The sequence below is a fragment of the Danio aesculapii genome, chromosome 19 (genome assembly GCF_903798145.1).
Source record: "Danio aesculapii chromosome 19, fDanAes4.1, whole genome shotgun sequence".
Lineage (NCBI taxonomy): Eukaryota > Metazoa > Chordata > Actinopteri > Cypriniformes > Danionidae > Danio > Danio aesculapii.
In genome coordinates, this window is record NC_079453.1 from 3,135,045 (window position 1) to 3,150,699 (window position 15,655).

A 15,655-nucleotide genomic window follows, 5' to 3' on the forward strand; every position below is an offset into this window, starting at 1 on the left:
CTAATTAAAATAAAATCTAGAAATAATCAACTTAATTAAAAATAAAATGAAGAAATAATCAACCTTAATTAAAATAAAATGAAGAAATAATCAACTTAATAAAATTAAAATGAAGAAATAATCAGCTTAATAAAATAAAATGAAGAAATAATCAGCTTAAATTAAATAAAATGAAGAAATAATCAACTTAATTAAAATAAATGAAGAAAGAAATAATCAAGCTTAATAAAAATTAAAATGAAGAAATAATCACTTAATAACAAATAAAATGAAGAAATAATCAGCCTTAATTAAAATAAAATCTAGAAATAATCAACTTAATTTAAAATAAATGAAGAAATAATCAACTTAATAAAAATTAAATGAAGAATAGAATCAAGCTTAATTAAATAAAATGAAGAAATAATCAGCTTCATTACAATAAAATGAAGAAATAATCAACTTAATTAAAATAAAATGACGAAATAATCAACTTAATTTAAAATAAAATGAAGAAATAATCAACTTAATTAAAAATAAAATGAAAGAGAATAGAAATAATCAACGTTAATTAAAATAAAATGAAGAAATAATCAGCTTAATTAAACATAAAATGAAGAATAATCAGCTTCATTAAAAATAAAATCTAGAAATAATCAACTTATAAAAATAAAATGAAGAAAATAATCAGCTTAATTAAAATAAAATGAAGAAATAATCAACTTAATTAAAATAAAAATGAAGAAATAATCAGCTTAATTAAAATAAAATGAAGAAAATAATCAGCTTAATTAAATAAAATGAAGAAATATCAACTTAATTAAAATAAAATGAAGAAATAATCAACTTAATTAAAATAAAATGAAGAAATAATCAACTTAATTAAAATAAAATGAAGAAATAATCAGCTTAATTAAAATAAAATGAAGAAATAATCAGCTTAATTAAAATAAAATGAAGAAATAATCAGCTTAATGAAAATAAAATGAAGAAATAATCAGCTTAATAAAAATAAAATGAAGAAATAATCAGCTTAATGAAAATAAAATGAAGAAATAATCAGCTTAATAAAAATAAAATGAAGAAATAATCAGCTTAATAAAAATAAAATGAAGAAAATAATCAGCTTAATAAAAATAAAATCGAAGAAATAATCAGCTTAATTAAAATAAAATGAAGAAATAATCAACTTAATTAAAATAAAATGAAGAAATAATCAGCTTAATAAAATAAAATGAAGAAATAATCAGCTTAATAAAAATAAAATGAAGAAATAATCAGCTTAATTAAAATAAAATCTAGAAATAATCAGCTTAATTAAAATAAAATGAAGAAATAATCAGCTTAATTAAAATAAAATGAAGAAATAATCAGCTTAATAAAATAAAATGAAGAAATAATCAGCTTAATTAAAATAAAATCTAGAATAATCAACTTAATTAAAATAAAATGAAGAAATAATCAACTTAATTAAATAAAATGAAGAAATAATCAGCTTAATTAAATAAAATGAAGAAATAATCAGCTTAATTAAAATAAAATCTAGAAATAATCAACTTAATAAAAATAAAATGAAGAAATAATCAGCTTAATTAAAATAAAATGAAGAAATAATCAACTTAATTAAAATAAAATGAAGAAATAATCAACTTAATTAAAATAAAATGAAGAAATAATCAGCTTAATAAAAATAAAATGAAGAAATAATCAGCTTAATTAAAATAAAATGAAGAAATAATCAGCTTAATGAAAATAAAATGAAGAAATAATCAGCTTAATAAAAATAAAATGAAGAAATAATCAGCTTAATAAAATAAAATGAAGAAATAATCAGCTTAATAAAAATAAAATGAAGAAATAATCAACTTAATAAAAATTAAATGAAGAAATAATCAGCTTAATAAAAATAAAATGAAGAAATAATCAGCTTAATTAAAATAAAATGAAGAAATAATCAACTTAATTAAAATAAAATGAAGAAATAATCAGCTTAATAAAAATAAAATGAAGAAATAATCAGCTTAATTAAAATAAAATGAAGAAATAATCAGCTTAATTTAAAATAAAATCTAGAAATAATCAGCTTAATTAAAATAAAATGAAGAAATAATCAGCTTAATTAAAATAAAATGAAGAAATAATCAGCTTAATTAAAATAAAATGAAGAAATAATCAGCTTAATTAAAATAAAATCTAGAAATAATCAACTTAATTAAAATAAAATGAAGAAATAATCAACTTAATTAAAATAAAATGAAGAAATAATCAACTTAATTAAAATAAAATGAAGAAATAATCAGCTTAATTAAAATAAAATGAAGAAATAATCAGCTTAATTAAAATAAAATCTAGAAATAATCAACTTAATAAAAATAAAATGAAGAAATAATCAGCTTAATTAAAATAAAATGAAGAAATAATCAACTTAATTAAAATAAAATGAAGAAATAATCAACTTAATTAAAATAAAATGAAGAAATAATCAGCTTAATAAAAATAAAATGAAGAAATAATCAACTTAATAAAATAAAATGAAGAAATAATCAGCTTAATTAAAATAAAATGAAGAAATAATCAGCTTAATGAAAATAAAATGAAGAAATAATCAACTTAATTAAAATAAAATGAAGAAATAATCAACTTAATTAAAATAAAATGAAGAAATAATCAGCTTAATAAAAATAAAATGAAGAAATAATCAGCTTAATTAAAATAAAATGAAGAAATAATCAGCTTAATGAAAATAAAATGAAGAAATAATCAGCTTAATAAAAATAAAATGAAGAAATAATCAGCTTAATGAAAATAAAATGAAGAAATAATCAGCTTAATAAAAATAAAATGAAGAAATAATCAGCTTAATAAAAATAAAATGAAGAAATAATCAGCTTAATAAAAATAAAATGAAGAAATAATCAGCTTAATAAAAATAAAATGAAGAAATAATCAGCTTAATTAAAATAAAATGAAGAAATAATCAACTTAATTAAAATAAAATGAAGAAATAATCAGCTTAATAAAAATAAAATGAAGAAATAATCAGCTTAATTAAAATAAAATGAAGAAATAATCAGCTTAATTTAAATAAAATCTAGAAATAATCAGCTTAATTAAAATAAAATGAAGAAATAATCAGCTTAATTAAAATAAAATGAAGAAATAATCAGCTTAATTAAAATAAAATGAAGAAATAATCAACTTAATTAAAATAAAATGAAGAAATAATCAGCTTAATTAAAATGAAGAAATAATCAGCTTAATTAAAATAAAATGAAGAAATAATCAGCTTAATTTAAATAAAATCTAGAAATAATCAGCTTAATTAAAATAAAATGAAGAAATAATCAGCTTAATTAAAATAAAATGAAGAAATAATCAGCTTAATTAAAATAAAATGAAGAAATAATCAACTTAATTAAAATAAATGGTAAAATATTCAGTGGTGTGAAAAATTCACTTCTACTACTACTATTGCTGATAACACTAAATGTAGAAATCCAACATTATTATTTGTACAACCCATATTTATTTTTAGTCTAATTTTCAGTAAATGATTCAGTTCTTCACTCATAAAACTTCATGTTTCATTGCTTAGATCAGGGATGTCCAAACTCAGTCCTGGAGGGCTGATGTCCTGGAGAGTTAAGCTCCCTAATCAAACACACCTGAAGCAGCCGATCAAGCTCTTACTAGATATACTGGAAACTTCCTGCAGGTGTGTTGAAGCAAGTTGGAGCTAAACTCAGCAGGACAGCAGCCCTCCAGGACCCAGATTGGACACCCCTGGCTTAGGTGGATCATTTTTAAAGCGTTATTCAGTGGCATATTTTTGATGGCTGGTTGTCGCCACCTATTTGTTAAATAATGTATGCCTACAACTTTCATTTTTGAGCGTCAAGTTAAATGCATATGATTTTTTGATATTACCATAAGCATCAGTGGTTTTATCTAAACTATTCTCCCAGTATTTCTGTGTTATTAGATATTTTGTGACTTCATAACTAACTCAAACGACTAAAGACTGAATCTCGTTCTTGATATTTGCGTTTTTCAAACACAGATTTAAATGCAGCCATTCGTGGATTAATAAACATATGCAAATCCCCATCATTTATAATATATGTTGTGTGAATGTTGAGATCCTGATCTTTTAATGATTACTCGTGGAGCTTACACTGAATGCGTTAATACAGGCTAAACAAGTAGTGACAGAAAACACCTTTAATAACCTAAGAAACCCAGCACATCCCGAATAACCTAGCACAACCTCCATCATCAATACATTTTACAGGAAAGCCTAAATGCTTTTCATACATGTGATTTGAACGACGCGAGAGGTGATCTCTCTGTGATCGTTACACATTTACGATTAATCTACCAGTAAAAAAATGTATTAGCCTAATCTGTGGGTCACGTGTTCCGAACCGTGGGTTGTGATCCATACAGATCAACCATTACACCCCTAATATATGCCATCAGTATTATAGCTGTCAGTGAGAAAAGCATGCGTTCTCAAAGTGTTTAGATTCTCATCTAATATTGCTCATCCTGCTGTAATTATTGGCCATTAAGTAGTGATTATCGTCACTGCAGGACAGTCTGTCAGGATGAGGGGCTTCTGGGATGCGTCTTTATTGTAACACAGGGTGACTGCTTGTAAATAATGTTGAGTTTGTTGCGTATTCGTGTGGATTGAGCGTCTGAAGCGCATCTTCCTCCAGCTGTGAGTCTTTGTCTTGATGGTTTTCAGTGGACGGATGTTTGGCTCAGTGTTTTTAAAGCAGCGTCATCACTATTAAATATGAAATGAGGAAATGTCTATTGGCACTCCGCTACTGTCATCATCATTGCTCCGCCGAAATTTGCCTGCCTGTGTATTTTTGGCATGATGGGAAATGCTGAAAGACGTCAAAGCGATTTGTTTTGGTGCTAAATGGTTTTACGTGGAAAAGCCCAGTGAGTCTAAACATTAGCATTTCTGGAGGACAGCTGTTGCGTCATAAACCTGCTTACATATGCAATATACAGCACTGGAAAAAAGTTAAGAGACCTCTGGAAATTCTAGGTTTACTTGATAGTTATAAACTGGGTTTAATTTTGTATATTAATAAAAATCCATAACTAAATATAGATATTTATATAATTTCACATTTGTAGTATGCTCTCTAATTAAGGCAGCTTATTAGCCGCGTTTCCACTATCGCGCCTAAAGCGAGCGAGCCAGGGCGAGTCAAGGCCAGTCGCGTTTCCACTATCACTTCCGGGGCGTAATCGGGCCAAAGCGGGGCTTCCTTGGGGCCAGCGTCCGGCCTTTTTCGGCCCGCCGAATACCTTGGGCCAAGGAGGGCCAACTGGGGCTTCGGGGCGGGGTTACGTACAAAGGCGGAGTTTTCCTGTCAGGTAAAGGGGAGACAAGATGCTTTCTTCCCTTACATTTGTTTTGCTATCGCGCTTGATCAACTCACTAAGAAAAATCTGTGTTCGAAGTAAATGCCGCCGAACTCGAATGTCCTTATCCAGGGATCGCTGTCTGGCCTTACACCAACAGACCACAAACAGTAAAAAAGCAATTGCTTCGGTGTTCTCCATCTTCCAGCTCTCGTAGTGATGCCAGGTTGTGTTTGTGGTTATAATTTGAGTTTTTTGTTCCCGCTGAAGTGGGCGGGTTGTGTGACGGGTTGTGTGACGTTTGATTCGGGGGACGTTCTGGGGGCGGTGTTTGAGTGACGCGCTGCGAGCAACTAGCCCAACAGTGGAAACGCGACATGATTTCGGCCTCATTTCTCAACCTCCCGGGCTATTGGCCCGGCCTGGCCCGATTAAAGCCCTGGCTCGCACTGGCCCGAAATGCGGCTATTGTTTACATGTAATAATTTGCCATGCTATTTATCAAAAGCGACTTGCAAATAAGAACAATAGCAGTAAAACAACAATAGGGCAGAAATTGTATTATGTTAATTTCTAGTTATGCAGTATACATTAAAATATTGTTATTAATATAAATTATATTTATTTAATATTTTAAATATATATTAATATTAATTAATTAATATAAATACTTTTAGACTTCAAATTTAATTTAAAAAGCAAAGAAAAACGTATTGAACACGTCACCAATTTTCTCAGAAAACGTATTTCTAAAGGTGCCGTTGACTTGAAATTTTCACCGGATGTTGATAACAACCAAAGAAATCCATATGTGCAAAGAAAACAAATCTAATTAGTTTGCAAATGAAGTTATGCTTAATAACACGATGCAGGGAAAAGTATTGAACACATGAAGAAAGGAAGGTGTAGAAATGCAGGGAAAGCCCAGACAGCAGCTGAAATCTCTCAGTAGTTCTTTTGGCGACCCTCTGCTCTTCCTAAGTGTAAATTAATATTCGTTACTTCAGTCCAACATCTACATTAGCAGGAGGATGAAGATGAAACATTTCAGCAAGACGATGATACAAAACACAGCCAAGGAAACTCTCAGGTGCTTTCAGAGAAAGAAAATCAAGCTGTAGAATGGCCCAGCCAATCACCTGAACCGAATCCAATAGAAAATACAAAATAAAGATCAGATTTGACAGACGAGACCCACAGAATCATCAAGATTTTGACACTGTAAAAAATAAATCCGTGAACTTTACGGTAAAAAAACGGCTGTGGTTGCCAGTATTTTACCGTTAAAAAAACGGTACAAACCGTAAAAGTAATTCCTCATTTCAACAGTAAACTACCGTATTTCATTATATTATAGAGGTAATATGTCTGTATTTTGAATTACCGACATCTACACATCTTTTGTTGCACAGATACCCACGTTAACACAGCCATATGCAGGAGGTGATGAGGAAGTTACATAATGAACCAATGCTCATCACAACATCTTTTCCCACAAGCAGAAAAGTGAATCAGTATATAGAGGGTGCTATATAGCAGTATTTCCCAACCCTGTTCCTGGAGGCACACCAACAGAACATATTTTGGATGTCTCCCTTATCTCACCCATTCACTTCAGGTTTTGGAGTCTCTTCTGATGTTCTGGTGAGTTGATTCAGGTCTGTTGGATTAGGGAGAGCTTGAAAATGTGTACTGTTGGTGGGCCTTCAGGAACATGGTTGGGAAACACTGCTCTATGGTATGGTAACACACATAAAATTAAAGTCATGAAATAAACATTGTTTATCAACATTAGATGTAAAACTGATGGGGAAACATCTAAAAGATCCACAGTCATGTCAACAAAAAGAATAAAAAGTGATGTGCCTTGCAGGGAATTCTGGGAATGTCAATTTGAGGTAATTCGCCATATATATTAAGGAAACACACTGTTAACCAGGTTACAGATTTTTACTGTAGCATTTTTACAGTGTTTTACCGTTGAAATCGCGGTCATTGTGTACACACTGTTGAAGTTTGTGGAAACACTCACACCTGAGCAACGCATGTGACTTCAGTCTCCATATGAGAGGAGTCTTTAAGCTGCGGCACCAAAAAAAGCCTTTTATAGAAAGTAAATCCGTTCAGTAGCTCAGCACTTTCTCCTGTCATTTCATTCTTATTACGCTGGACTCATTTCTCAGATTTGGTTTGTTTTATTTTTATGTTTGTAATGTTTGGGTTTTTACCAAAATCTGGTTCAATTCCTTGTCAACAGCTCCTTCAGAAATATTATTCGCAGAAAAAACCTGACATCTTCAATACTTATTTTGCCCCTCTGTATTAGAGTGTTTTACATTGATTTACATGAATCAATCACTGGTTATCACTGATACAACCCTTCCTACTCCCCAAGAACTGTACTTATCCAGAGCGAGCAGAAGGGCTGCCAAAATCACTCTGGACCCCTCACACCCAGCACACTGCCTCTTTGAACTTTTACCTTCTGGTCGACGCTACAGAGCACTGCGTACCAGAACAGCCCGACACAGAAACAGTTTCTTCCCTCAGGCAATCCATCTCATGAACACTTGATGATAATAATTGTGGAACCAACATCACTACTTGCTATACACTTTTTTACACATATACACTTATTTAACAACACACTTTACATGCCAATTTGCACATAACAGCTGCACATATAACGTTGTATATAGTAATAAACACGTACATACACTTGTCAATCTGTATATTTGCACTCACTTCTTACTTCTATTTTTTAAAATATATTTATTATCTGTTTTTTGTCCTGTCTGAAGCTCTGTCACAAAAACAAATTCCTAGTATGTGTGAACATACCTGGCAATAAAGCTCTTTCTGATTCTGATTCTGATGAATTATTACTGTTACTTATTATTTAATATCAACATAATAAATATAAAAACAACATAATGATTATAATTAATATATTTTAAAACTTAAAAGCCAGCTAAACCATCTTAATTCCTCTTTTTATATCACAGATTTGTCTTTTCAGTAAAATCAGTAATGTCTTCTTGCTGCAGGAAATGAGACTTCTAGTTAACATGTTTTCTACATATTTAATTTGCTATCGATATTTAGCGCCCATTTTTGTATATTTATACGTAGCAAAATAAAGCCCTTCATCATAACCAAAGGGTCTTATTTAATTTGACCTCACACTTGACCAATTAGGCTGCACGGTGGCGCAGTGGGTAGCCCATTCGCCTCACAGCAAGCTGGTTTGAGCCTCGGCTGGGTCAGTTGGCATTTCTGTGTGTGGAGTTTGTATGTTCTCCCCGTGTTGGTGTGGGTTTCCTCCGGGTGCTCCGGTTTCCCCCTCAGTCCAAAGACATGTGGTATAGGTAAATTGAGTAGGCTAAATTGTTCATAGTGTATGTTTTTAAATAAGAGTATGGGTGTTTCCCAGTGATGGGTTGCAGCTGGAAGGGCATCCACTGCGTAAAAGCATATGCTGGATAAATTGGTGGTTCATTCCGCTGTGGCGATCCCGGATTAATAAAGGGACTAAGCCGAAAAGAAAATGAAAGAATGAGCTTGACCAATCAGACGGATCAGTGACTTCGTTTACATGGACATCAGGGTAGGGTTGCAACAGTTGTTTCGTAGTTTTTTCTTAAACTGGAGCTTAAAGTCAACACTAGGGTTTTGGTAACTACTAGCTAGTTTGTAACTAAATTTGTTCTTGCTTCGGTTGCACCACATAGTTAAAAAAAAAATGCAAGATTTGGGAATAAATTATGGCGATGATCTCGCGGTTTCCCCCACAGTCCAAACACATGCGAATTGAAAACTAAATTGGCCATAGTGTATGAGTGTGTGTGTGAATGTGAGAGTGCATGGGTGTTTCCCAGTACTGGGTTGCATCTGGAAGGGCATCTGCTGCGTAAAACATGCTGAAATAGTTGGTGGTTCATTCCACTGTGGCGACCCCTGATAAATAAAGGACTAACCCAAAGTAGAATGAATGAATGTAAAAGCAAGAGTGCTGTGAACTCTGTTGCACAACAAATGGAGATGAATCAGCTCTGACGTCTGAGTTCTTCAAGACTTCTCATGGGTGATGCATTAGTAAGTCCAGTACTGAATGAAAACAGGAAGAATCTCCCTCTTGCTGAAGTCACTTTCTGTTCGTTCGCTTGCAATGCAGGATTTTTCACACATTTGACTCCGGATCTCCGGAGGATGTAGCAGTTTCATGATGAAATCCAGTCGAATCATTCAAGAACTTCTCCGTCAGTTCCTGAGAATGAGGAATCCACACAATTCTCCAGGGCAAGAGTGATGTCCTCATCCTCAAACTCTGATGCAGGACTGTCTTAACACTGTATCTCATATGTTAGTCAGCATGTTTGATTTTAACATGTTTTTGATGTAAATGGAAAAGAGAAGTGGTCAATAACCGAGCCCTGAGGCACACCACTAGCTTTATGATGCATCTTGAATACTTCACTCTTCCAACATAACTCGCTCCGATGTTTTAGCAGTGAACAGATGCCATGTGAAGGACTTTTGGCCTGTAGTTATCTAGAAGTGCTGGGTTTAGAGAGTTTCTCAAGCAGCGTGGTGCTATGTGATGCTTTCTGAAATGTGCTTATTTTATAGTGAATGTCACTTGCTCTGAGATCCAGGGCCGGGTTAACCAATGGGCATTATGGGCACAGGTCCAGAGGCTCGTGCGCATTTTGGGTGGAAAAAAGCTGATTTTGGAGTGTCTACTTAGGCTATGTGTAAGCAGCGCACCTCTTTGGAATAACCTAGTTGAATGTTTCCCGCCCATCACTGTTTAATTGACAGAGACAAGTAAACTAAAGAGCGCAGCTCGTAAAGAGCATGGTCACATGTTTTGTTGCGATCGATCATTAACCCGGTTCGAATCCAGCATCTGATAAACACTACATATCAGATTTTGCCTTCTCTTCATCCCGAGGAAGACAAGAAGGAATCATTAATAAGTGTGTGAATTATGGAAGACTCCAATTCATATAGCTGGATTGGAGAGGTGTTATCTAAATCAGATGTATTGTTTGTAGATATACATAAAAAATACCCTTAAATATACATTTTTAATACTGCTTCAGTCCTTTCGCATATACCCTATCTGGAGTGCTATTGATTTAAAGGTGCAGTGTGTAAGTTTGACACCCAGTGGTTGAACTAGGTATTGCACTCCTGGATCAAAACACATGCAAGCGCAGGTTGCCAGATTGAGTACCAACAGGAGTGAGCCTGACTGTCGAGCCTAAAGGCTAATTTAAACCGTGTTGTAAGTAAAAGCAACGGCACGCGATAGAGGGAATATTTTTTGTGATAAAAGTTTTTGTCCTAACCAACAGCTTGAATTTATATTTTAGAAACGGCTTCTATTTCTTCTGTATTCATGTTGCGTCCGGTGCAAACAGCCATATTGCTTATCACTGCAAATCTAGTCATGTAGTGTGTTGTTAGGACACGCGGTTACAATATAACCTGCTCACCTAATGTTTACGCTCGTAATATTTATATTGTTTGCTAATTAATAACCTCCTCATGTGGAACTCTGAAATGAGAAGTAGATTCAGAGACTGCTACTGTCCACTGGAGGTTGCATTTTGGTCATGGGTGCATACTTTGAGAACCTGAATGACTGAATGAATGAAATTCCATCATCTGGCAACCCAGGGTGCTGAAATATAATTGGCTAAACTGGCAGTGGGTGGGTTAAAAGAACCAAAACAAAGACTGTGTTCCTGCACGTAACGCACATTTTCACAGCAGAATATCTGACTTCAGCATTATTTTTCAGATAAACAAGAATGTTCATTTAGCATGTTTCTGAAATATCTGCAAAATATTATGGTATTTTTATGCTTTAGAAGAGTCAAAAGCTTACATACAGCACAAAATGTGAAGATTAAAAATTTGTGTTTTGCTTTATTTTGTGTGTCTGTGCAATAAGATGTCGGAAAAATCTAGTTTATGACTAGATATTACTTCTGATCTAGCTTAAAATGCTGATCCTTATTTGTTTTTCTCCCAGGATTCAAGCGGGGAGCTGATCCAGGGATGCCTGAACCCACAGTCCTGAGGTGAGATATACATGTGAAGCAGTGGTGTAGTCCTATAAAAAATAGGTGGTGTACTATTACCCACCCAATCCAAATTTTAAAAGTAGGCAAAGAAACGACGAAAGTCAATGTATCTTTGATTCATTTGATTTATATATATATATATATATATATATATATACACACACACACGCACGCACGCACACACACTGCACAGCTGTGGTTTGCTGACTGACTAAAAAACGAGTTCAGGAGCAGGATTCTGCTGCCGGTTTTATATCAAATTTAACTGTGAGGCGATCATTTAGTAGTGTAGAGGTAATCGCAAAAGTGTTAGGGCAGCTGAAGCGACGCACATGCTGTTTTATAATTTTACTTGAACGTTTCAGCGAGACTTCATTCAGCTGATTTGTTGTGATCTTCGAAAAACTCAAATAATCAATACACAAAAATCAGGGAAGTCTAATCACCAAAACAAGTGAGTATACCGAGAGTATTGATCCTCAGAAGTCGTAATACCCAAACAGCTTGAGGAAAAATGTAGGCATACTGAGTATACGTGCGTATAGCAAAGACTACATCACTGATGTGAAGCTCTGTGTTTGAGCACAGAAGGGAGATGATGATGGTGACGATGAGCTGTTTGTTTTATTTCAGTTTGCTTTGGGGGTGAAGATGTTCCTGACGGACACTACAGACTCAATGAAGCAGCAAATGCTCATCCATCTTTACATGTTTGGACTCTGACTGCTGGGATCTGAACATTGTGCTGGGATGTAAATATTACAGTCACGTCCACCATTTTAAGACTTTTGCTATCATGTTGTCTTGAGAAACACACAGTAATGTGTCTGAGTTTTCTGTTTTTTTTTATTTAATCAAATTATATCAATGTAAATGGTGAAAGAAAGTGTTTGTGTTCAGTTTCCAATAAACGCAAACAAGTGTCATACGAATATCGATAAGGCTTTTTACATTAAATAAAATAAAGCACATAAATATTACATTGATAAATATCAGTTTATTTCAGTAGTTTGAAAATATGGTCTCGTAATTATATAATGAGATGGCTCAGTGGTTAGCACTGTTACCACACAGCAAGAAGGTCGCCGGTTCAAGCCTCGGCTGGATCAGTTGGCATTTCTGTGTGGAGTTTGCATGTTCTCCCCATGTTGGCGAGGGTTTCCTTTGAGTGCTTCGGTTTCCAGTCCAAAGACATGCGGTACAGGTGAATTGGGTAAGCTAAAAAATTGTCCGTAGTGTTTGAGTGTGAGTGTTTCCCAGTGATGGGTTGCAGCTAGAAGGGTGGTTCATTCCCCTGTGGCGACCCCAGATTAAGCCAAAGAGAAAATGAGTGAATGATTGAAATGTTTGGATCTGAATGTTGTGCTGGGACGTAAATATTACATCTTAGCTTTATCATTGTCAAAAGAAACACAAACAAAATTGATTCGAGTTTTCAGTTATTTATTTAATTGGATCATGAGGTAAATATGCTTGGTTCAGTTTACAATAAAAGCAAACAAGTTTATAAATACCTGCACACATTTTCAGTGTCATACGAATATCGATAACACTCAAAAGTTATTAGATTTAAAACAAGTACAGGCACATGAATATTACATGAACACAATAAAACATCTGGATTGTCTGGCAATCAAATAGCATATGTTTGGATCTGAACATTGTGCTGAGGGGTCAGTATTACGCTTTCACATCATTGCTTTCACATTGTCATGAGAAACACAAATTAAGTGTTTAGTTTTTTATTTAAAAACAACAGGTTTACACAACTTTACTATTAAAGTCAACTATTCTCTTTAAAAACAATGAGTTTACTCAATTTTAGTAGTCCACTAATCGCTTCACAATCAACAGGTTTTAATTAGAATTTCCTTTGTGATGACAAGTCAGTGTGGCCATACCTATTTTCTAAAAAATAAAATGTAAATAAAAGCATTAAAGCTTCAATCATTTCAAAAGTGATGACTTCTGCAAAACTGGTAAAGGGAGGGAAATTAAAAGAAATCATTTATGAAAATCTGCATCTCAGCTTTTCCCCTTCCTGAATGATGAAAAATCTTTAAAAAAAAGAGTAAAACAGTGGAAGACTGGATAAAAAGCACTTGAGAACTGCGGTTCAGAAGTCACACTGAGTTTTGATATCAAGATGCCATCCGCTGGGACTAAGTGCAAGCTTAAGACCATCAGACGGCTTACAAAAATATATAGAAAAATATTCTCCAAAATGTAGAGAAATGTATTGAATAGAAAATTAATCCTACTTTTCCTTATGCCTAATAACGATTTAATAATGATCTCACGAGAAAACGTAAGTATTTACGTTTTGTCAGTTTAGTCGCTAATTCGTACGCGTTCAGTCATGCAAAATTGTACGCCTTTAAAAAGGAGGCGTGGCACCGAACCCCACCCCTAAACCCAACTGTCATTGGTGAGATGAGTAAATTGTTCTAAATTGTATGAATTAGATCATACGAATTAGCCACCAAATCAAAAAGTTACGAATTGCCGTGAGATTGTGTTGGAAAATGCAAACGTAATCCATTCATTCATTCATTTTACTTGGATTAGTCCCTTATTTATGAGGGGTCACCAGCGGAATGAACCGCCAACTATTCCAGCATATGTTTTACACAGCGGATGACCTTCCAGACACAACCCAGTACTGGGAAACACCCATACACTATCATTCACACACACACACACACTCATACACTATGGCCAATTTAGTTCAATTTATTAAATTCCTCTATAGTGCATGTGTTTGGACTGTGGGGAAACCGGAGCACCCGGAGGAAACCCACGCCAACACGGGGAGAACATGCAAACTCCACACAGAAATGCCAACTGACCCATTGTGCCCACAATCCAGTCATACAAATGTTAAAAATAGTGCAAAACACTGAAAAGTTCTTAAATAAAAAAGTAAGCAGCTGTAGGAACATAAATATAGCATACTTAAATATAAGTTAAGTTCAATAAGTTAAAAGTATGCGCTAATAAATATTAAAGGGCACCTATGGTAAAAAATCTACTTTGGACAGGTATATGTGTAGGTATAGTGTATAGAGCGTCATATTGGGGTGATATAAACACACCCAGTCCTTTTTTTTTTGTTCAATTTAACAACATAAAAACGATGGACCAATTGGAGCAGTTTTCAGAGCGACCACAACTTGACGTAGGAGAGCGGTCCCCCCGCCCACCAATATTGATTAACAGGCGTGCATCATATCCTCAGTTTGTTGTTTCACGTCCGCCATTTTCAGCGTGAGTTGAAGCGATATCACTAAAGGAACACGCTAGCTCTGTTTTTAGATGTAAGGCTCATTGGGCTTAACACAAGACCAACATTCACCACATGATCGCTCTAATCGGAATTACTATTTGTAACTTAGTTTGTAGGTAGGTTTGCAAACGTGTACTTTTCATTGCGTCTACCTTATACTTCAGCCGTTTGCATTTCTCGCTGTCACAGAAGCTCCCTGTGATCTTAACTAGGTGCAGCTGGAAAGTGCGAGTGCGTTGCCTCACGTGCGCTTCCCTCCATTAGAAATAAAATAACGAACTTGCCTGCAGGTCGCACACCAGAAGCGCCGCTCAGCGTGGCCCCACGCAGCGCCATGCATTTTAACGGTGCTTCAAGTCGGCTACGATTCAGGACACTTCATATTTCTGCCGCGCCACAGAGCGCCATCTGAATAGTTTAATTTTTAACAACATCCGAATGTGCGCGTCTGGTATGCCGTGTCGCAGCTCTGGTGCCTCAGTCAAAGTTAATTCAGTGTGCGTGGTTATTAGTCTCGGGGTACAAGCTCGGAACTTTAAACTAGCACACAGTTGGCTGTAAATTATATTGTAAACTATTTAAAGACACAAATGATTTTGTACTCTCTGCTTGGTCTGTGTCCAACTCGGACATGTACGGCTGAATGCTGGTCCTCTCACTCATGTTGCTTCTCTCTGTCTGCTGCAATAACACAGAGCCGGGGAGCTCTCGGCTCCGCCTCCTTGTTACAATGGGCGGGAAGTCGAAACTAATTTTCATGTGAAGCAACAAACCCTGTGAACACACCCCCAAAATGACACTTTTAAACACATAATAAAACGATCTGAATTGGGTTTTGAACTGAACCTAAACACTCAGAAGAACCTTAATATAAATATTAAATCTTAAAATAGAGGTAAACTATGTG

General features: G+C 34.1%; 1 protein-coding gene across 1 annotated transcript in view; it reads left to right on the forward strand.

Annotated features, from left to right (window-relative positions):
- tomm7 (translocase of outer mitochondrial membrane 7 homolog (yeast)) overlaps positions 1 to 12,394 on the forward strand; it is a 12,855-nt gene extending 461 nt beyond the window's left edge. Inside the window, exons 2-3 of the mRNA XM_056480000.1 lie at positions 11,411 to 11,459; positions 12,096 to 12,394. Coding sequence (XP_056335975.1) covers positions 11,411 to 11,459; positions 12,096 to 12,111 — 65 coding nt within the window. The 3' untranslated portion in view covers positions 12,112 to 12,394. The remainder of the gene's footprint in view (positions 1 to 11,410; positions 11,460 to 12,095) is intronic.
- The last annotated feature ends 3,261 nt before the right edge of the window (positions 12,395 to 15,655 follow it).